At 44.5% G+C, this 23,087-nt stretch overlaps 1 protein-coding gene across 4 annotated transcripts in view; it reads right to left on the reverse strand.

The window, feature by feature from the left end:
* The window catches only part of SMG6 (SMG6 nonsense mediated mRNA decay factor), a 183,596-nt gene that overhangs the window by 127,832 nt on the left and 32,677 nt on the right, over positions 1 to 23,087 (reverse strand). For all 4 annotated transcript variants that reach the window (XM_056819616.1, XM_056819617.1, XM_007485774.3 and 1 more), the window contains exons 9-10: positions 9,332 to 9,393; positions 94 to 239 (exon numbers count right to left, since the gene is read on the reverse strand). In XM_056819616.1, coding sequence (XP_056675594.1) covers positions 94 to 239; positions 9,332 to 9,393 — 208 coding nt within the window. The remainder of the gene's footprint in view (positions 1 to 93; positions 240 to 9,331; positions 9,394 to 23,087) is intronic.

Raw genomic sequence — 23,087 nt, forward strand, 5'->3', positions numbered from 1 at the left:
AGATGGGGGGGGGGGGGGGGGGGGCGGGCAGAGCTCGGTGACACCTGAAATTAAACACCATCTGTCTGGGTGCAGAAGTAAGTGGCTCCTTACCTTTGAGCTGGGAGTTGTGTACAGCAAACATGTTGATAGTCATAAGCTGTAGCATGCGGGTGCTTCCAATAGGAGAGGGGCTATGCTGCAGCAACACTTGGAACTCCTTCAGGACCTTTTCAGCCACAGCAGGGAATGTCTCCATCCTGCACATACAGAAAGCCAATGAGAGAAGTGATCCCCTCAGGACATGAAGGGAGGCCTAACAGACCACTCAACTTGGAGAAGGTTCCTTTTTTGTCTGGCAAATCTATGCCTACTCTATGATTACAGCTAAGAGTATTTCTGCTCTGTAAACCCATTCTTCACCAGAGTGCAATGTGGGAATTTGTATAGGACAAGCTTCTGAGGATAATGTGAATGACACTGACAGACTACTTCCTTTGGGGGCACCCAATCAAGGCCAAAGGTAACGAATTTGAGGCCCTCCCCGGGTCCTCAAAGATCAGTGAGATATTTCTGGGTATCCAGCATCTCAACTTAAGGGGAGAAGTACAAACTGTCCAAAGTTCCCCCATGAGAGTAACTCAATTCTTGGTTAAAGTGTTAATAGACCAAAGCTTAAAAACTAATTTACTTCCCAGGATATGGCAGTAAATGGATGTAAGCTCGTGTCAAAGTGGCCATTTATCCCTAGAGCACACAAACCATTTTAATAAGCGGGGAACAATCTTGCAACAAATTCTTGGGTGCACTTGCAACCTCATCCTCTCTGGGATAGACAATTCTGCCTATAAAGACTCCTAAAATCTTCAGAAAAAAACATCAGCAAACCTGGGACAGTTCAGCTGTCCTCTGACATCTAGGGTTTTCCCATACGATATCAATACCTGCTCTACCTAAGAGGCCCAAATTCTCTCCGTTTCAGTCAAAGACCCTCTGGGTTATTTCTGTCCTCCTTGTATTGCTGCCCCCTTCCCCAATACTCATCTCTGCTCCAGCTGGGGCTCCATGTTTTCAGCCCAGTAGAAATACAATGCCCTGGCCAAGTGCCACTCCCAACAGAGGCAGGGCCAGTAATGGAAGGAGGCAGATATCCAGGCAGTGACCCAGGGCTCCTAAACAGAGGTCATTCAACCCACTGCCTGCCAAGTGTGGCCACTAGATTCCAAACAGTGGTGGATGCCTGAAGCTCCTTTGGCAAGGGGAACAAACCACAGATGAAGCCCATAGCATATGAGGCGTGTTTAGCCTTAGTGCCTGAGAGAGAAACCAGGCACAGGGGCCTCAGGGCCACGATGAATGGTCGCGGTCAGCAAATGTACCCTTTATCTCCCTCCCCCCTCCAACTAAACAAACAAACTGCTTGTGGTGTATGGGGGCTGCAGACTGGATTAGTAAATAGCTTCTGGGAAGCCACAAGGAAGGGCATCCTTCTCAAATGATACACAATAGTTTCAGGTCCTGGAGCAAGGCAACTCTGGTTTCATGAGCAGCTCAGTCTTTATGCTATGAGTTGTCAAGCCTCCCCAGAACGGTAACACTACAAGAACACTGAAAAAATCCTTAGCTCCTTAGCCATCCAACTAACTCTATTTCTCACTCTTAAAAAGAATGCCCAATACTGACCCTCTGGTATCTGATGGTCATGCCAGTGCTATGGGTAAGTTACAGCTTACATTCCAACTCCTCTGCTGGACTCTTTTCATTTACATTGGCATGAAGTATATCATGCAGGTATTTTTCCCCCACGTGCCATTTCAAGTGCCCAACTTAGAAAAAAAAATTGTTTGCTCTAAGAGTTAGACTTTTTGTAGGTTTGGAAAGGCCAAGAGTGATATGTTTGGACCTGGCTTGGATCCATTCTCCCCCATGGGCTATAACAAAGGTTTCATTTTAAATCCTGACACTGTGCAGCACACTCCCTGGTCAGAAGTGGGGAGGGGGATCAGCACTTCTCATTACAAGAACAGCAGAGTTCACTCTTTTTGAAAAGCAGCCACATTGGGTGAATTTCAGGGCCATGTGTCTCCGTGTTGAAAGGCAGTAGAGAGCCAACAGAGAACGACATGACAGAAGAGTCACGTGGGATGATTTGACTTCGAATCTGTGTCTGAGGAAGGCTCTTCTTTGGAGTGGGAATTGTAATCGATCCATCAACATTCCCCAAGACAGGCTGAGGTTCCAAACAAGCACCAGGCCAAAGGGACAAATTTTCTTTTAATGTTCAAGAATATCCTCCCCTTTCACTACCCCCACTTCATTTGTCAATTGAACACCATTAAAACAAAAGAAAAGTAAATATGCAGAACAGAGTAAAATCATGTTGGAGATCTGAGGGGGAAAGAAAAGAAGACTTATCTTTGCCTTGTCGGAAGGATAGTATTAGACCACTGCAAACTGTGGCAGTGAAAAATCAAAGTGTTAAGAGTACCGTAGGAGACCTAGATCTGTTAGTGACGCTGCCCAAGCCTGGGTAAATCACAGCCAGTAAATAGCTCCACTGTCACCCTGAAATCCCTGACTCACCCCATTTCATAGAAGAGATGTCCATCCTGACACTGCACTAATGTATGTGTTGGGGGAGCCTTTGGAAGTCAAAGCATTATATCCTATTAAGTGATCAATTTCTGGATCCAAACAGACCCAAGTCTTGCAGTCACCTCAAGGTGAAGAAGCAAAGTCTAGCATGACAACCCAGTCACAATGGACATGAGGAGACACAGACAATGCCAGTTACTACGATTCCATCTGTTGGCTACAGAATAGCCCTGGACTAGTCTCACTCCTGATCTAATGCCCTCCTGAGTCCCAGAGAGGGCAGTGCTCTCCTCTGGTCACTTTCAGGACAGGCATTTCACTCATTTAAGTGACTTTCTTGAGAAATGACCTCGGGAGATGCTGACTCTCATTTGTATGGGAGTTTCAAGAGACCAATCAATCACCCAGACAACACCAGGACTGCACCCTGGTGTGACTCAGATGGTGACTAACAGGATAGAGCCCTGCCCCTCACATGGAGAGAATCGTAGACTGGCTAGACGATGCTCTCATGATAAAAGGAATCAGGCTTCCCGACTTTGACTAGCTTTGTCATTTTTTGTTTTTAAGTGAAGAGACTCAAAAAACTGTTTAGAGTAGAAGAGGAGGAAAAGAAAAACAAAACTACTTTTTTTTTTTTGCAGCTTTCTCATAAGCTTCCATTCTGGACCCCAGGTCCCCAGATTCTAAGGAGGAAAAGGTGACTAGCCTTGGAGAGTGAGGAAATGTTTGATTCAAGTTGATCTGGAACCTCATTATCACAAAGAAGCAACCATGCAGGTGAGGCTCTCGAACAATCCCTCAGAGAGCTCTCAGAAGGCTGCTTCCAGCCTTTCCTGGAAGGCAGGCAAGAAAGGAATAGGACTTTGGCTGCTCCTGATTACAACTTCCTAACTCTCAATTTGTTTTCAACACCTCCCACATTTCACATCTTCTCAGTAATTAGGCAATAGTCCAGGATAGTTATGCTCCTCTCTCTCCTCTCCTCTCCCCTCCCTTCTCAATTTCTTTTTCTCCCACCACCCTCTGCTTCTCTCTCCTTCCCTGACCCCTTCCTCTCTCTCCTCCTTCCTCCCCTTTTCTTACATACTGCCAGACTTATTTTTAAACTAAAAATATTGTGCTTTTTCTGCCTTTCAGTCATTGATATTTACAGAGTACTTTATAATTTGCAAAGCATTTTACATTTGACTCTAACAGCAAACCCAGTGGGTAGGAAATACAAATATTATGCCCATATTGCAGAAGAGGCAAGAGAAGGTCAAAGGAGTACAATGAATTGTCCAGGGTTGAACAGTAAGTGGCCCATCAAACATGCTTCCTACAATATTATGCTACATATGCTCCAGGACCAATCCAGAGCACAATTCAAACTTCACCTCCAGTTGTGGGAAGAACAAAAAGGTTCCTCCTGCCACCCTGTTTCCACCTTCTTGAGTTGTTCCTCTCCAAAAAGCCTCTCAGGGAGGAGGGTAGAGAAGTGGGAGGCAGCTGCTGCTCATTTCAGCTGTAATCAGTGATGGAAAAGGCATGGAGATCACAAGAAAACCATACCAAACAAATGGAAAAAAAAGTTTTCTTTTGAAAAATTTCCAGAGATGATTCTATAACATCATTCCTCTCTGAGATTCTTCCTTATATCAACCCAAAGATCTCTCAAATGATAGTTTTATGCCCATTTTTCTTATTTTCTTTTCAGTGTAAAGAGAGAATATTTGACTATCCTTTTAATATCCAAACACTATTAAATACCCACACACCCACACACCCACCCACACCCACACCCACACAGCCTTCTCACTAAAACAATGTTTCTCCTTTCCTTTTTCCTCACTGATCTCATTTTCTTAACTTTTAATCACTGTTGTAGGTTTCTCCAAATTTTCCTTCATGGTACCTAGAACTAAATGAATAAAGGTCTGAGCACTAGTAAGTAGTCTGGGAAGAGAATGTTACCTTTTCTATGTACTAGGTCAGACTCAGTATCCTCGTTAGCCCACAGTGTTTGCAATCTCTGATTTCATTTGTTGGGGTCACAATCAGTGTATACCTTAATAGATAATCTTCCACAGGGCCAAATTCATCCCCAGTGGCTAGCTTTCTCCAGACCGGGTCAGGTTAGTCTTCAGATGGCAGACAATCAGTCCAAAGCCTCTGAGAAACATCTGAGCCCGAGGCCCTCCATGACCCAACAGAAATGTTGAGTTAGGATGTATGTCTCAAAGGAGTAAAAGAAATGCTTGGGGAGACAGGGCAGGAGGAGATGAGTGTGACTGGAAGACCTGACACATATAGAGGGAAGGGGAAAAAGAGCAACGAGGGAGGTGGTAGTGGTGGCAACATCAGTGGCAGAATGCCACTTGCTACCCCTGCCTGGGATATGCTGTGAAGACATCCTGGCATCAGGCCTATAGCAATCACTCCTTGGCTTGGCTCACATACTGCCTCTCTATCTTGTACCGATGAGGTTTACTTTTCCTCCTTACCCTGACTGTGCTGTACTGACCAACATCTGCTATTGCTGCTACCTAGCCTGCTACAGTCATTTCAAATTCTACTGTAGCCTTTCTTGAACTTGGATCATAGATCACAGATAGTTATTTTTCCTTCTGAACCCAAATACTAAGAAAAAGTCATTTCCATACAAAGAACAGAACCCAGAAGAGGATCTTCAAGACAGTTGGCTTTGCCATTTCACATTGTTGCCCTTTTATAAAGTGCATAATGTGGGGCAGTTAGGTAGCCCAGCGAATAGAGATCCAAGTCTGGAGTCAGGAGGTTCTAGATTCAGATATGACCCTGAATACTTCCTAGTTGCGTGAAGTTGGCAAGTTACTTAACCCCAATTTCCCAGTTCTTGCTGCTCTTCTGTCTTAGAATTAATACTAAGGGGGGCAGCTGGGTGGCTCAGTGGATTGAGAACCAGGCCTAGAGACAGGAGGTCCTGGGTTCAAACCTAGCCTCAGACACTTCCTAGCCCTAGCCCTAGTGTGACCCTGGGCAAGTCACTTCGCCCCCATTGCCTAGCCCTTACCACTCTTCCACCTTGGAACCAATGCACAGTATTGACTCCAAGATGGAAGGTGAGGGTTTTAAAATAAAATAAAAAGAATTAATACTAAGACAGAACATAAAGGTTTATGAATAAAAATAGAAATAAACAAGTACATAATAAATCCTAATGTCACCTTCACAACTGTTGACTTTTGTCTGGGCTTCTTCCTGAATGCTAAATAGGTACTTTTAAGAGAGAATGGCATGGCCTGGCGCAGGGGTTCTTAACATGAAGTCTGTGAACTTAAAAAAAAAATCTAATAATTGTATATCAATAGAATTGGTTTCCCCTCAAATCCTATATACTTACTTTATGCCTTTAAAAACATTCTGAAAAAGGGTCTATGATGACACATATACATATACAAAAAAAGGTTAAAAAACTTCTAATCTAGAGGCAAGAGCCCAGTGGAAAGACGCAAAAGCCAGGCTCTACCACCCTATTTGCACTGTGACCTCCATTCTCTGGGTCTCAAGATTCCCTCTGAATAAAAGGATGAGGCTGAACTCAATCAGGAGTTCTTAATCTTAACTAGGTGTCAATAGACCATAAGGGGTCTGGGGGTAGTTTTCAGGGGGCTCATGGAAAAATTGTAGGGATCCATGAATGAGACAGGAAAAACCTTAGAGTTGTTTTCTTTATAATCCTAAGTAGTTTCTTATATCCACTAAAAACCGGATTCTGCAAAGAGGCCCAAAGGCTTCCCCACACTCCTGGAACCCAGGCCGGGACCAAGACACAAAAAGGTGTAGAATCTCTGGCCTGGGGGTTCTTGGCAGGTCTTGCCAGGCCTAACAGGTGATGGCGACAGACAGCCAGGCCTAGCTTATCTGCTAGGAAAGCACATTTTCCTTTCTGCCACCATGATCACTGACAAAAGGGTTGGCTTAAGGCCTATAATCCTTGAAACAAAGTTTTAGTATATGTATTTATACATGGAACAAGGAGGTACAGTAAATAAAGCACCAGGCTTAGAGTCAAGAAGACCTAAGTTCAAATCTGATCTCAGAAATTTGCTATTTGTGAAACCCCTGAGCAAGTCACTAAAACCTCTGTTTGCCTCAATTTTCTCAACTGTAAAAAGGGGATAAATCTACCTCCCAAAGTTATTGTGAAAATCACAAATCCATGAGCACAGTGCTAGGCACAGCATAAGTTATGTAAATCAACATATATAGTAAACTCTGTAAAAAGGCTAGTTATTATTATTCCTACTGAGAGCATTTAGAGAGATTAAAATATTAAATATGGATCATGACAGGAGGAATGAAGGATACAGTGACAGCAGCTGAAGCTTGTGGACCCAGAAATAAATCATAACCAAATATCCGACATGTAAAGGGCCTTTACTGTATTTCTACTGATCAGAGACACTCCCAACAATGCAAACCAGAAATATTCTCTCTCATAAATTAATCAACGATTAATTACAAGTTGCTGTGACCCGAAACCCCTCCCCACCACCTGACAGCCAAGCTCATTGAGAGATGAGCTACTCTAGACCTACTGAGTCGGGTTCTCCACAAGAGACATAACATCTCTTGCTGGGTCCATACCTGAAACCCTTCTTGTTGGCTAGGGCCTGCCAAAACCTGCGTTCCATTAGCACAGGATCTGAAAACCCCGAGTCCCCTTCCTGCCATGAGCAGATGCCTGTAGGATTGAAGGGACGTCTACAGACACCTCTGCATATACACACACACCAGCACTTCAAAGATTCCCAAGAAGTGCCTTCCTCAGAGCCACTGGCAGGGGTGCTGAGCCATTACCATTGCCACTAACTCTGAAAAGCCCAGAGCCTATGGGATGGCTTTCTTCACGACAATGCCACCATCCTGCCCTCCTGTCCAATTCCCATTCAATTCCTAGGTAATTAAAGCTTCATACAAAGTTTTCACTTAGTTGTTGACAAGTTCTATAACAACCACAGAAGTGCCATTTTTATGGCACTTTATGGCTTACAACAGCACTTTACAAGTATCTCATTTGATCCCAACTATCTTGGAAGACAGATACTATTACTGCCCCCCCCCCACCTTTTATTGTTGAGGAAACTGAGGTAGACAACCGAGGTAAAGTGACTTGGCTAGAGTAAAACAGCTAAGAAATGTGTACTTGAGTAAGAACTCAAGTCTTACTGACTCCAGCTACTGCATCAGCTAGCTGCCTTTATTAAAAGCTACCATGTGCCAAACACTGGGGCACAAAGCCAAAGTGAACAGGCCCCACCCTCAAGGAGTTCACAGTCTAAGGGAAGAGAGAAGAGGTCCCTAAAGAGTATCTACACCGGAGGCAGAGATGAGATACACCAGTACTCTGGGAGGGCAACCCACTGTCTATTAAGTCTGGCTTTGCAATGCCTAATGTGTAAGACCAGGAAATTCGGACTTTAAGCAGTATTTAAAATTCAATTCACACAGCAAACATTTACTTGGCAGGGATCACACCTAGGGCATAGCAAAATGGTAGGAGGTGGTGACCTGGCCTAAGGGTGTTCACTTTTATTTGGCAATTCACTGCAGATGGCCTGGGAAACCACTGGGCCCGTGCTGCTCTCTTCACTGCCAATAGCAGCAGAGGTGCAGAAAACTGACAAAGGGGGAGGGAGGCATGGGTCAGAGGGACATGGGGCAAAGGAGATGTCAATGTTCTTTTTGAGAGTGTCAATGTGGAATCTAGAAGTCCCCAAACTTGTCGTTTAGAGGGATTTGGTGATCTCCAGATTATTTAGTTTGGAGACAAGAGAGTTCCTCCTCCCTGAGGGAAAATCCTACTTGTCAGGTCTCAGGCTAACAATAGATCTCCTGGTAGTTTGGGTGGGAATAGCTAATCCCATCAGATGTTAAGTATCTCTTTGGTCCCAGTGGTTTCTCCCCCTGGGCTAAAGTCCTTTACCTAGGTGGCCAGTCCTGGGCTGAGTCTTTCCCTTTTGTGTCCATTTTGAAGCATCAGCCCTTCCCTGTTATTTCTGTCTGGAACTCCTTATTTTCCTTTCTTACCATTGTAAAATCAATCAACTGTCCCTCTCATCCTAAACCCCCAGGTTTCACCTAGAAAGGTATTTAAACTCCCCAACTTTAATGGCTCCTCAGAGTTATCATCTAGCATGGTGGCACTCCCAAGGGTCAGTGTCCAGAACGGACAATCCGCGGACTCTGTGTAGTGTGTGGCGCGCAGCTCTGGATTGTGGCCTACTATTGCATTGAACCCCTTTCCCTTAATTAAAGAAGTGATTTTGACTACTTAAGAGTTCTGTGTTTTTTCCCAGTCCACAAGAGAAAACCAGTGACCAGTTTTCTCCCCAAGGAGGATCCCTGGCAACAGCAGCCGGGGACTCAGCACGAAAGCCTGACAGTTCTCACTGGAGCCTGAGCACGTGCACAGAATGAACAGGAAGACAGTGGAGAGAGGAGAGGAACAGAGGGTGAAGTAGGAGCAGGAGGTAGGGAGAGGTCAGGGAAGAAAGACAGACAGCCTAGGGGGAAGACATCTGGGAATGGAGGAGGAAGACAGAGATGAAGAGGAGAGCTCAGGAACACTTCCCTCACTTCAGCAGCCCAGCAGGAGACAGGCAGAAGGTGGGGGCCTCGAAGAATTCACACCCTGTGCCCTCAGTTACAAACAGAGTCTAGTTGCTAACAATATTAAATTCCAAAAAGACTTGTAATGTAGGAAAATAAAATAAACATCCTGCACACTTACCCAATCCGGGTAAACAGCTTCCCATGGGCATGGAGAAAACTGAGGATGAACCTTTTATTCAGCTGCATGGGAAAAAGAGAGAGGAGAAAACAATTAAATTCTCCCCAGTTTCCTGTTAGTGAACAGAGTCCCAAGTGACACAATAACCTGGCCAGGGTGTGAGGGGTGGGCACTAGGGATGGGAACCAAACGGACATGCCCAAACTCTCACACAGATCCAAGGCACATGCCCAACAGCTGCAGCCCTGGCGAGCCAAAGGTGACGACAGGCTGAATGAGACGACAGCACCCTCTGCCGGCAGCTGTCCCCATGTGCAGGGAAGAAAACAAATGGATTCACAGCAGATGAAATCAGACAGAAAATTGCCAAGGATAAAGGTCCTGAGCTGTGCAAAGAGGAACAAGAAGCTTTCAGAGATTTCTTCTTCTTTTTGGGGGGGGGGCTGGGAGGGTGGGTTTGTTGGGGTAAGGTGGCAGTCATTTCACCCACAGAGGTGGATATTCAATTCTGCCATTTGGATAGTCCAAGCCTAAGAGCCCACTCTACTTCTGAGACATTTTCTCTTCTTTCCAAAATTAGCAGGGGCATTCCATTTCAGCCAACAATAACCTATATAGGTAGTGTTTAAAAGGTTTACAAAGCACTTTACATATACCTTCTCATTTGAGTCTACTAATTCTGAAAAAGTTTCCACAGCTATTATGGTGTCCATTTGAAACTCAGAGAAAGAAGGTATATACTTTCTATACTTTGGTAGAGGAAGAACTGTTATAGGAGATAGCAGCATCTGAGGAATATCAACTACCTAAACAAGAGGCAGACCAGGGGAAATGACCCTCTGAAAGCCTGTACCAAGCAGGGCTCCTTCCCAATAAATACCTCGATGTTAACTGGAAAAAGATGACTGAGGTGGCAGACCTGTCATATTCCAGGAGTATTACTAAAGCTTATGGCCATTTGTGGAATATCCCTATGACCCAGAGGCCACAACTGAGTCCCCTCTGATAATGTGGGTTTACCTGTGCTCCCAAGAAATCCTTGTTGGGAGTGGTCATGGGACCTGCTCTCTAGACCCAGCCTGTCACCAAGAGGGGGACAATAGAGGTCATCTCTGCAATCTACCATGGTTACTCTAAGCAGCAATGACGCACAATTCAAGGGCACTGAGGGTGAGAGGAACCTTCTCTGACCTACTCACTGGGTAGAGGGTCTGGGGACATGCATCTACTTTCAGTTGAGAGAAGAAGAGGCTAAGGAAGGGGTGGAATCTAAAGTAGGCTAAGAAAGGAAAAAAGGTATCCCAGAGTGGGAGATCAGCATAAGCACAACCAGCCCTTAATAGTGATTCTGTAAGTACCCATTTTTATATGGCTCCTCCCATAATTCACAGACTAATTGGTCATCTAGATGAATGTCCAATAAATTGGTGAATTCACAATCAGCACAAACTCTACTGCTTTGCTCAATGGGGCAAAAGAGACTAGATCTGCCAACTTCTGGTTTTTCACAAGAGTTGCCTAAGATGAGAGAGGAAAGCTCAAATGACTTGTAATTAAGCATGAATGATGACCAAGAAATCAAAGTACCATAATACATATATGTGTATGGAGAGAGAGAGGTATGCATATGATTATATATACATACACATATTACTTTATAAAATATTTAATAAGAAATTTAGAAAGATTTAAAGCACGTATGGCTCTAATGGAGATGGTCTGAACCATGTGTTCTGATGTACAATGTGCTCCTCCCTAAGCCATAGCAGCTGCAAGTCTTGTATAAATTCTGAATTTACTTCCTATGACTTTATTAACTCGACCAAACCAGAAAGAAATTGCCCTAAATGTCAAATTAGCAGTCACAACTGCAGAATTCAGGAGACGGCGGTCTCAAGGAGATACTGGCATAAACCCATCCTTAAGAGACACAGCAAATCCATAAGGTATTCATTCCATCCTTTGGGGAGAAGTGTAAAATGGAGTGGAAAGAATGGCTAAATTGAAAGTCAGGAGACCTGGATTTCTCAGTCTTGGATCTGCTGCTAAATGACTTGGATGGTCACCTGCTCTAGAATCAGAAGACATATTAGAGTCCCACGTGGTGGCACGTATTGGATGCGCAGGCCCACCGAATTGGGCTAAAGTTTTAGATGTTAACTGTCTACAAGGGACAAAGTGCTGTGCCCTAAAGGTCTCTCACTCCAAGTCTCACTGTCCCTCGGGTTACAGGGTGAGCACCTCACTCCACCTCCGACCAGGACCTGTCCTCTCCCAAGTCTATGATCAGATGCCAAAGGGCTGAGCTGCTTGCTCCCAAGACCAGGGGCCAGGTGGCCTTGAGACGGGTCTTCTGCAAAGCTACCGTCTATGGTTCCAGTAGGCTCCCCCTCAGCCTGCCCATTTCCAGGAGCTGCCCACCTGCCCCAATACAAGTAGTACTTAGGGACCAAAGACAGCCTCCGGCTCCAGTCTAAAGAGCTCGGCACTTGAAGGTAAACAGAAAGCCAGAGTTCACCCAGAGGGCAGCCCTGCCTGCTCTGACTGGGCTGCTCTCTGAATGACTCTCACTTCTGACTCACTTCACCACCCAATGCCTGGGAACTCTCCTGCCCATCTGCCCAAAGACTGATGTGTCACAGTGCTGCTGGGACAGCCTGGGTCCTCAGGACATCAGGAGGGAGATGGGCCAAAAGGAGATCCCTGCCCCCCCCCACCCTGCTCTCAGATGGAAGGCAATCACAAAGCCACCTGAACTGCTTTCCTTTTTAGCCCACTAACTACATCCTTCTGGTTCTGTTTCCTATTTTGGAGGCCTGGTGATAGCAGTGTGGTCAGGAGGATCCCTGGAGAGGCCCTCTTCCTAACTCATCACCCTCACTCTTGGTCCAGGGGAAGGTGGGAGGAAGGGAAGAAACAAGCATTTACCAAGTGCCTAATCAGTGATGGTGAACCTTTTAGAGACCTAGTGCCCCACTCCCAGCCACCCAGACAGGGGAGGGAGTAAGTGCAGAGGGGCAGGGAGGAGCCGTGGAGAGGGGGAAGGGAGCAATTTCACTGGAGTCCCTCTGCCTTTCTAGTAACTAACTGCTGGGGAAGGCGCCCATGCCCACAGAGAGGTCTCTGCATGCCAAAGATGGCCCCTCTGCTCTATGTGGCACCTAGCTGCTCTATGATGGAAGAAAGTTTTTGTTCTAGACACAATTCCCAGAACATGGTATATACCTTACTAGGAATCTCCAACAATAGTTGTCAGCCTTGGGCCAGAGAATTGCCTGTTAAATTGCCAAGAACTCAGAGGTTGGTGTTGCCACACCTTCTATTAGGTCCCAAATCTCTATTAGCCATCCTAGGAAAGATAAGGATAAGGAATCCCAGGGGAACATTAGATGAGAAGGTCTAGCAGTTCTCAGACTGTGGGGCTGAGGTGTATCCAGCTGTAGCAGTCACAGGGCTGGCAGCTAGTCACTTTCTGATCTCCCTGTAGCACTGTAGTTCCTTTCAGAGAGAGGAAACTGCTCCCAAACACAGACCCTACTGTGAGGGTACTGGCTGGCACTAGATCCCTCAGGGAATTATTTATTCTAGGGTTCAAATAAGATAATCTATGGAAAGTATTTGGCAGACCCTACAGTGGTGGGTAAGTGTCGGCTATTATTATCTCACTAAGCTTCAATGAGGAAGATGACCACCCAAGATGTCTGCCTCGAGTCTAAGACCAAGGCTTAAACCCATTTCTTGGAGGCATCTCAGGGGAAGACCTTGAACACTGCATCTCCAACGGAACAAGGGGAAGCCCTGGAGGACTCCAAGTAACATGCTTACAAATGCCAACTCGGTGGCTAGTCCCTGAGTAGTGAATGATCAGTTGAGCCCAAGTGGGCAGTCTCTGGCCAAGGCCATCCTCAGCTGGCCTTGTTCAAGTCAATGGAGCCTGGCCAATACAGGACTGAACCCATACTTGCTCCAGTGTGAGCCAGCAAGGGAGAAGAGACCAAGAACAAGTAATACATGGTTCCTGCCAGGGTTATCCTGGCCACCAGCACCTTCTCTCAAGAGATACCCAGCAAACAGTGGAGTGAAGGAAAGGCCTCAGGAGACATCAGGCAACGGATACATGCACAGCTTTGACTCTAAGGGGATCTATATGGTCCAGAAAAGGAGCTACCATGCCCTTCCTCCAACCCCCACCACCTAGCGTCAACATGGCCTCTCAAGAAAGCGAGTAGCATCTAAGACCTACGTGGACACGGCAAGATGAAGACTCTCCCACTATGCCCTGAGCCACGGAACACCCCACAGTCGCATCACCAGTATGTAGGGAGAGGTCCAGTACCCCAAACACACGGGCCTCTGCTTAAGCAAGGCACCAAATAAGGGAACAATTCTGGCTCATCAACTCATAGAAAAACTGTTTCACGTTAAAAATGGTGACTTCAGGGTTGGATGGGAACCTCTGTGTCTGTTCTTTATCAGGGGAAGCAGAACCTGCCTCCAGGGCAGCGACAGCAGAGGCCTAGCAGGGCTCGTATGACCGGTGTGCCCTAGACCCAAATCTCTGTGGTATTTCAAGCCAGTGGTGTCCAGAAGAAACCACAGGGTGTCTCCAACCTGAAGACAGGAATAGCTTCTGCTTCTTTGGGGTGTCCTTGTTTGTATTTTTTGTAAACAGCTGTTGGTTCACTCAACAGCCTTGAAGGAAGCCACACAAGCACCACAGCAGCTCAGGTATGGGCCTTGGGTACTTCATCGGCTAGAGCCACAGGGTGATCCCTTTGGGCTCTTTGCCAGGCATTCTTCTCTAACGATAGCTTGAGCACAGGATTACAAGATATAGCAAGCACATTTGAATTATCTGACTTCTTACTCTGGACTACTACTGGAATCTTTTTCCCTATCTCACCCCTACAAAATCCATTCCCTGGCCAAGTCCTCCTCACCCTATTCTCTGGGCACTCCTTCTGGACTACTTATCACTCTGTCTCAAGAAGGGAAATGAGCCTCTTTGCCCTATTTTCATTTTGCTGATCTTTTGTTTTTTACATCATCTTTATTTCCAAATATATCCCTTTCATTTACAATAAGGAAGAAGAAAAAAAAAGCAGTTCAGTAAAACTAACACATACATCAACTGAATCTGATAGGATTTGCAATGTGGCACACCCACAGTCCTCTACCTCTGAAAGGAGAGAGAAAAGGAGGTACATTTTTTCCATCTCTTTTTCAGGGTAAAACTTCATCATTATAATTATCCAAGAGGGGCACAGTCAATATGGCGGCTTAGGAGCAGCAAAAGTTGAAACCACTCTGACTATCCTTCCATATAATTACCCAAGAGCAAACAAATATCTTAAAAGGATTAAGAAACTGAAACAACTAATCCTGAGAACTTAACAGAGAAAGCCCAAGAAACCTTATTTTCTAATTAAAAAAACAAACAAACCCTTACCTTTTGTCTCAATATCAATTCTAAGACAGAAGAGTGGTAAGGGCTAGGCAAAGGGTTAAGTGACTTGCCCAGGGTCACATACCTAGGAAGTGTCTTAAGGTTAGATTTGAACCCAGAATCTCCTGTCTCTAGGGATGGTGCTCTATCCACTGTCTTTCCTAGTTGCCCCAAGAAACCCTGTTTCCTAATTTCCTTCTGTCCAGTGGCTCATGATGGGATAGGAAGAGCATTAAGTCACACTGAAAAACTACAATTAAAAGGTTAAAAAAAGAAGAGGAAGAAACAAAAGCCTACAACTGTCTCATTACCAGCTTTCTTCTTTGGGACCCAAAAAGACTGTTGCTCCTTGTTTGAACACTCAAATTTAAGCTTGGAAATGGATAACAGCTAAAGCACCAAGCAATCCCTTCAGATACCACTTTCCATTTGCCCACCCTCATTTTGTAGATGGGGAACACAAGGCAGGCAGTCTTTTACCTAAGGGATTAACATGAAATCAAGGCACATAACTCAAGTTCTGAACCCCTGATTTCTGCTTAAATCACCAAATTACATCACTTCAGAGGTCCATAGTAGCTATCACATACAACTAGTAATGTTTAACTTAACCTTGTGTAATTTTTTCACTTAAAAATAGTCTTAACATACATAAAAATTTCAAAGACTATTTCATGGAGTTCATGTTGGAAAAGCTGCCAAAGAAACTCCTCCATGGAGACATCAACATTTCAACATAGCTTGCTTCATAAATAAAAGTTTCTAGTTGCTCAGAGAGCTGTGGCACAAATCAGATCCTAAGAACAGAAATTCCATTAGCTAGGCCAAGGTAACAGCATCCTTGCCAAGGAAATAAATGCCCCAGAAATACAAAAGGAGCAGAGGGTGTCATCCCTCAATCGTTCATCTCTTTCTCAAAACACATTTTTAAAATTCTTCATTACCACAGCTAAAACCCCACTGTGTGCAAAAGGCAAGGGTCCAGTTTGCTGCCAGAGAGCACTGCATGGAGCATAACTCACTCTGGAGAAAACTAGGTATGACCCAAATTACTTCTTCATACACTGAGGGAAGAAATACCCTTTGATTGACTCAAAATTATAAAAGGAAAAGCTCATCATGGGAAATACTTAAGGAATCCCTTACATGCAGCCAGGTCAGGCTAAGGTCAAGCATGCCCTTTGCAGGGCAGTTTCAGCTTCAAGTTCAGCATTAGCTCCACCCCTGGAATGACTAACTCACTCTCTCACTCTCTCTCACTCTCTCTCTCATATACTCTCTCACATTCTCTCTCTCTCTCTCTCTCTCTGTCCGTCTGTCTCTCTCTCTCTCTCAAACTCCTTCTCTCCCTCCTCCCACCTCTTTTACAACTATTACTGTCCACCTAGGAATCAATACTGTGTAAGAGCTAGGCAATGAGATTAAGTGAATTGCCCAGGATCACAAAGCTAGGTAGAGTCTGGGGTCATATTTGAATCCAGGACCTCCTGTCTCTAGGCCTGCCTCTCTATCCACTCAGCCACCTCTGGAATGATGGCTCAACACCAACTATTTTTGAATGGGGGAAAAGGTTTTTCAAGACAGAAAATTGGTCTCTTCCTTTAGAGCAAGAAAAAAATATGGGCATATAATTAAGCCTATATATTTAACTGGATCCATAAAAACACAATAAAATAAAATGATCAGCCAAAGGAGTGAGAAGTAGGAGAGAAAAGATAAGGAGAGCGTTCCATTAGAACAATTTTATTTTGGTCTAGCCATTCTGGAAAGCAATTTGAATTATGCTACAAGAGTAAGCTGTGCATACCCTTTGATCCGCAATTCCAATATTAGGTCTATACTTCAAAGAAATCAAAACAAAGAAAAGGACCCATAGGCACAAAAATATTTATAGGTGCAGCTAGATAGCACAGCTAGATAGCATAGATAAAAGTGTTAGGCCTGAAATCAGGAGGACCTGGGTTCAAACCTGGCCTCAGATACTTTCTAGCTGTGTGGCTCATTAACACTGTCTGCCTAGTCCCTGCCCTTCTGACTTAAGAGTTTTTACTAAGTTTGAGAGTAAAAGTTAATAAATATATATACACACACATATATGATGTAAGAAAAGATACAGTCAGTTTTAGGAGAAATCTGAAAAAACATATGAATTAAATGCAGTGTGAAATGGGAAAAATTTATACCAAAAAATTATTGGAAAGATGGACAACTTTGAAAGACTTTAGAACTCTGATTCCAGAGGACTTAATGACGAAATATGCTCCTTCATTTCCTACTAGAGAGGTAATGGATTCAGAGTACACATTGAAATCTATTTTGGAGGGATACGGCCAGTGAGGGAATTTGTTTCTCAATGAAATGGTGGAAGAAAAGATGGATTTTCATTGAAAAATAAATGAAGATGCAATTAAAATAATTATAAAAATAGATGATCCAAACAACATTACAACCAAGTCCTTGGGTTTCTTGTAGATTTCAGTTTTAACCCATTAATGATGTTATTGAATATCACAGTATCAAGCTTAGAGAGTATGTCTGTATGTGAAAAACAAGGGAAAGTAGGCCCAAATGTGTCATCTTCTTTGCATCTTCTACATCATTTCCATGTTCTGTCTTAAGACTGCCACATCCAGAGCAGTGAAAAGTAAAAACCTCTCGGTTATGGAAGAAACGGCTCCTCTAGTTAAAGATTTGAAGTCTTTAAAGTTGGAGAGGGCATCACAGGCAGAATTCCACATCTGTCTCTGTCATTCAGTTGTGGTGCTTCCCTTGGGATTGGGGCAATAGCCTTCATGGAGGTATTCTCTGTGGTGCTGTGCACATTCTGCATGAGTCTGTTAGTTCTTCCCACGTGTCTGGTGCCACCAGTGTCTTCTATCAGCTCTTCTAGAGCAGTAGTAATATCCCATTATGTTCAGATACCAAAATCTGTTTAACCATTTTTCATCAGTGGTCATCTGCCTTGTTTCCTGGTCTATCAGACTTTGTTGACATATTGGGTTCATGGTTTGCTGAATTTTTTTATTCATTGTTATAAGCTCTCTGGGAGGGAAAGGAGGAGGGAATACAGTACTCTTTCTATGATACAACTATGGTCTTGATACTTAAACCAGGGAGAGTCAAAATATAGAAAAATACTATAGATCAATATCTCTATAGTGAATGTTAATACAACATTTAAAATAGGATGTTAGTAAGGAGAATACATCAGTCCATCTCAAAGGTAATCTGCTATTCCTCTCCCTAGACTAGCTGCAGATTCAACCTAAGTTCCGACAAGATCTCACTCTTTAGATAAACTCTGGGCAGTCTGTAACAGGACAGGACATGGAGAGAGTTAAGAATGTTTAAAGTCGGCACTTATGCAAAACTCCAACTCAGCAGCTAAGTGCTTCCCACTTTAGCTTAGAAAGTTTCAGTGCAGTGGCCCTTTTGACTCTTCTTCCTGGCAGCAAAGCGAAGAAGAACTGTACCTGGCTACCAGTGTCGGTGTATACATGGTGCCTGTTTCTTGTGTTTACACTCTCCTGATCTTAGGGAAATGACTATTTCCAAGAAGGAGGTCCTGCCCCAATGACTAGGAGAGATGCCAGAGGCAACAAAGTTCTCACTGTTAAGTGGCATCTGAAGCAGTTGCCAATGACAGAGGCTTATTGCAGAGATATGGAAAGATAGTCAGTCACCTGAGGCAGCTTCAAGGGCCACAGAAGTCTCTGAAGAGGGAAAGACCAATCTCAGACTCTAGAAAGGCCCTGACACTCAGAGCCCAGAATAAATATATATCTACAGAGAACTTCATGAGGTCTCCACAAAGAGAGAAAAGGCTTCTTGAAGCCAGGAGTCTGAGGGTACTTCTCGGTAGTCCTCATCCTCTACATGCATGCTTTAAGTCTGAGATCACTCTCTCTGTGGACAGACTGCTGGGGATGACTGCTGGAAAGGGGAGGATAACAGCAGTTGTTGTTTTGGTGAGGACTATTTTTACTCTACTACCTGAGTAACTTCTCTGTGACAGAAGCTAAAAAACCCTCATAACAACAATACAAAGATTCCATGTCAAACAACTCAAAAGTTTAGATCCAGATTCCCTGAATGCCTCAATGGCCTCTGGGGTCCCCCCCACCCCCCACCCCCACCCCCTCCTCACTCCAAGGTGTAATGAATGCCTTTTGAAAGAGTGGAGAAAGTATGTGTGGACAAAAGCCATTTGGGATGAGTGAGTTTTTCAGTGACATGCAACTCTAGTTATGTAAAGAGAAGTCTTTTAAAGCATCAAAGACATTAGGAATTCTGTCTTAAAACCTGAGAATCCCAGCACATACGGCATCTTTTCATTCTTTCCAGTAACTTCTAAACTGCTCCTAAAAATTAATTTTCAGTCAGTGTGTTACTAGGGAGGACAAACTTTAACCTTTCACTCTCACCTCTTCAGGGCACCTCATTCCCCATTTCCCACTTCTACCCAAAAGCTCTTTAAAATGGCTACTGTTGTATTTTCTAGAATGTCTGAACTAAACTGAAGTCTGGAAATTCTGACTGGTATCTGGGCCCTCACTTTCCGGGTGGTAACCAAAGGTCACATGGGGTGGAAAGCAGTCTGTGGGTAACATAGCATATACACACACACGCACGCGAACAGGATATGTTGGTAATCAGGTTTCCTGAGACTTGGTGAGTTGTGACTGTTCTCAGAAGCACCCTGGGGAAGACCAAAGTTAAGATGACAAGCTTCGTCTGGGAAACACTGGATTTGAAGAAGACTTCCTTTTTTAGGGCAAGCTGCTAGCTCAGGCAGGATGGAAAAGGGCTCTTTCCCCTCCCTTGCAGGTTTTGCTTTTCTAATAAACACAAACAAAAAAGCAACAGAGGATTTTCAGAGAGTGGGAGCCAGCATTTGCAGCATGGCTCCTGTCACGTCTCAGGCCAAAGAGGCTAAAAATGTGGTTTTGGTGTTTAACCCGCTTCATCTGCACCCTGGCACTCTTGTTCTCCACCCCCACGCCCAGAAGTTTTCTCTGTTAGAAGAAACCAACCTCGCATCTCGAAACAAAACGGCTGGAGTAAAAATAAAATCCCAAAGTGGTTTGGTGACCGAGGTCACAGAGGGGGTAGTAAGTTTGCAGGCTGGGCTGATGTACTCTGAAACGCACTGCCAGCTTACAGAAAGGCAGACCAAAAAAAAAAAATGCTCACCATGGGCAGCAATTCTCCAGAATAGCAAACCCATACACACCTCCTGAAAGCCTGCTCCCCACACAGTCTGTCCTCTCTCTCACATACACTATTGATAAACTCACCAAAAGAGAAAGATGGAACTAGAAAACCCAGACCTGGCTTTGACCTTCTCCAATAAGTCATTTAAACCATACAACATCCTAGACTTATGGAAACAGGAGCTTCTATATAACCACCTCCTAAGAAAGGAAGAAAAGACTTCTGAGAACAATTTCCCAGCCCATTGACCTATGAGCATTTCCAGAGGATCCTGAGGGTCTGACACAGGATACAGGTTCCAGCTTGCTGGGTAAATGCAAAGAGTTTTTCACAGACTCCCAAGGTGCCCCACATTACAGATGGAGGACTTTCCAAGCTAAAATCAGGGCACTAAGCTAATTTTGCTCTTCTGCTCAACAAGTTTCAATGGCTCCCTGTTGCTTCTAAGATAAAACATCAACTCCTTGAGGGTCTAAAGCCTTTTACCATCTGACTCCAGACTCTCTTTCCAAATTGGTCACACACTTCTCTCCCCTCCACTGGAGCCCAGCCAGGCAGCTGATGGCACAGGCTAGAATCCATTCTCACAAAATTCAGAGGCTTTTCCTGATCCTCCTGGTTGTCAGTGCCTTTTTTCCATGAAAGTTATTCTTATTTTGGGGTGTGTAACACACACACACTCTTGGTATATATTTGTGGCCTTATCTGTGGGCATGTTATTTTCTTCCAAGCTCTTTGAAGGCAGGGACTGTTTTGTTTTTTGTCTCTGTATCCCTGTGCCAAGCATAGAGTTTGGCACATAGTAGGTGCTCAATAAACACCTGTTGTTTCAGTTGTGTCAAACTCTTTGTGATCCCATTTGCAGTTTTCTGGAGTGGTTGGCCATTTCCTCCTCTAGCTCATTTTACAGATGAGGAAATTGAAGCAAAGAGGATGAAGTGACTTGCTCAGGGTCATAAAGCCAATAAATGTCTGAGGCCAGATTTGAACTTGGGAAGATGACCTTCCTGACTTCGGGGCCCATAGTCTAACCACTGTACCACCTAGCTTCCCTCTAAAAATAAGGGGCAATTATTAATTCATAAAGCATAAAGAACACTGGAGGACCAAGGGCTTTCTAGCAGAGAGTAGCACAAATGGAACTGATGCTAACTCTGCCAAGGAAAGGAGTGCTTAGGCCACCAGTAGAGATTTCCTAAGGAAATTCTCCACCTGAAGAGAGTCTGACACACATAGCTCTAAAAGCCTCCTCTCCCTCACCTCCAGGTCCCTCCACCAATGGAGGCCAGTTTGTGAGCCCAAGCAAGAATGCCCAAGAGCCAAGGCAAAGGTAGGACAGATGCTAGCTCACCTGAGTGAGTGCACACAGAGGTTGTGCCAGTCCCACAACAAGCCTTCATCTTGCATTTTCTTTGGGTGAACAGTACCTGCCATAAAAGGCAGTCTTTTTTCTTCAGCAGAATAACAATAGCTCAAATGCACAAGCCAAGCAAGTGACATTTTACAGTACTGCAGAGGGGCTCAAAGAAGCATGCCACCTGAGAAGGGTGGCTGAAGAAGGCAAACCTCAAGTAACTTCAATTGATGAAAGCACCAATGCAGGCCGCCTGCTCTTAGCTCCCCCTGCTGTGTTTGCTGGTCATCCCCATGTTCTCCATGTGGGCAAAGTCACTGCTGAGCTTGGAGCCTCATTTAGCTCCCCTGAAGGATGAATGGGTAGGGTAACATGATTTCTAAAATCTTCCTCAGTTCTAAATCTAAGTGAGGACTTCTTAGCCTTTAGATCACTCTATTTCTTAAGTACTTAGACATGATTCAGAGCAGGGAACTATCAGCTAAACTGTCTGCCCAATGGGTTCAAGACACTAAAGGAAGGGGCAGACCCCTACCCTAGGCATGCAGCAAGTACAACCTTGGAGAGATCTATGTCCCAGGCCAGGAAAGATGAGAATGTGGCACTCAGTATTCTCTGATTACAACACAGTTTCAAGGTAAACCTCAGAAAATATTCTAGGAATCCCAGTACACTCTGGATGGCATGGGAGGGGTGCCCTGTGGGACAACAATGGCAATAAGACAGTGCTCCCTCTCTGCCACATCTTTCAGGCAAAAAGCAAGTTGGGAGACAGAGAGGGAACATTCCGTGACAGCGGGCAAGGCTCTGCCCCAGCCAGCTGGTTTCTGTGGCATTCAGGCTTAGCTAGAGCCCAACCAGCAGGTTCCCAGTTCACACGCTGGGGCAGTGTAACTTCTCACTTTTCCCCAAGCTTTGCTGCAACAGGATGTGTGTGGGGGCCTGGGTAAGGGCTGGCTGCCTCAGTGCATGGGTCTTAATTCCCAGCAACACAGCTTAATTTGGAAACAGACGAGGCTCCCTCAAATTCCCCTCTGGTTCTTACGAGATGCTCGGGGGGGCAGGGAGAAAAGGAAATCGGTTCCACTGGCGCCGGGCATCCAGCTAGCTCTCTCCTGGCCAACTTTCTAGTGACTGCCATTTAACTAGAAATTCAATTAAATGCTTCCCCTAAAATGATGGCAGGCCCATGTCATGGTAAACTTTAGCTTCTCAGAAATGTCAACTGTCTCTCAATAATTGAGGCTGCTTTCACCCATTTCAGTCATCTTCAAGTATCACTCACTCACCTAAACTCATTTTTGCTCCAAAGACAGTAAGTCTAAACAAAGAGACTCATAAAAATTTTATAGAAATCCTATAGACATGGAAAACAAGATGCAGATTAGGGAAGATACCAACACCCAAAGGAGTACTGTTGATTTAAAAACACAATCACCTTGTCCCTGCACTAGATCTCTCTTTGGTTTTCTGAGTACACAGAAGACAAAAAGGCATCTAAATATAAACCTACTCTATGTACTACTTCAACCTTATTCACAAAGTCCCATCTAAAATGCTGCCATACTACTACGGGAGGGGTTTGCGGGGAGAGGACAGAAGGACCATGAATCTTGTAACCATGGAAAAATATCCTAAATTAATTAATTAAATAAAAATGTCAAAATAAAAAAAACAATAAAAAATAAACTGCTGCCATACATGGTCACTTATTTCTCCCACGAAAAAGATCAAATTCTTTT

This window comes from Monodelphis domestica, chromosome 2 (genome assembly GCF_027887165.1).
Source record: "Monodelphis domestica isolate mMonDom1 chromosome 2, mMonDom1.pri, whole genome shotgun sequence".
NCBI lineage: Eukaryota > Metazoa > Chordata > Mammalia > Didelphimorphia > Didelphidae > Monodelphis > Monodelphis domestica.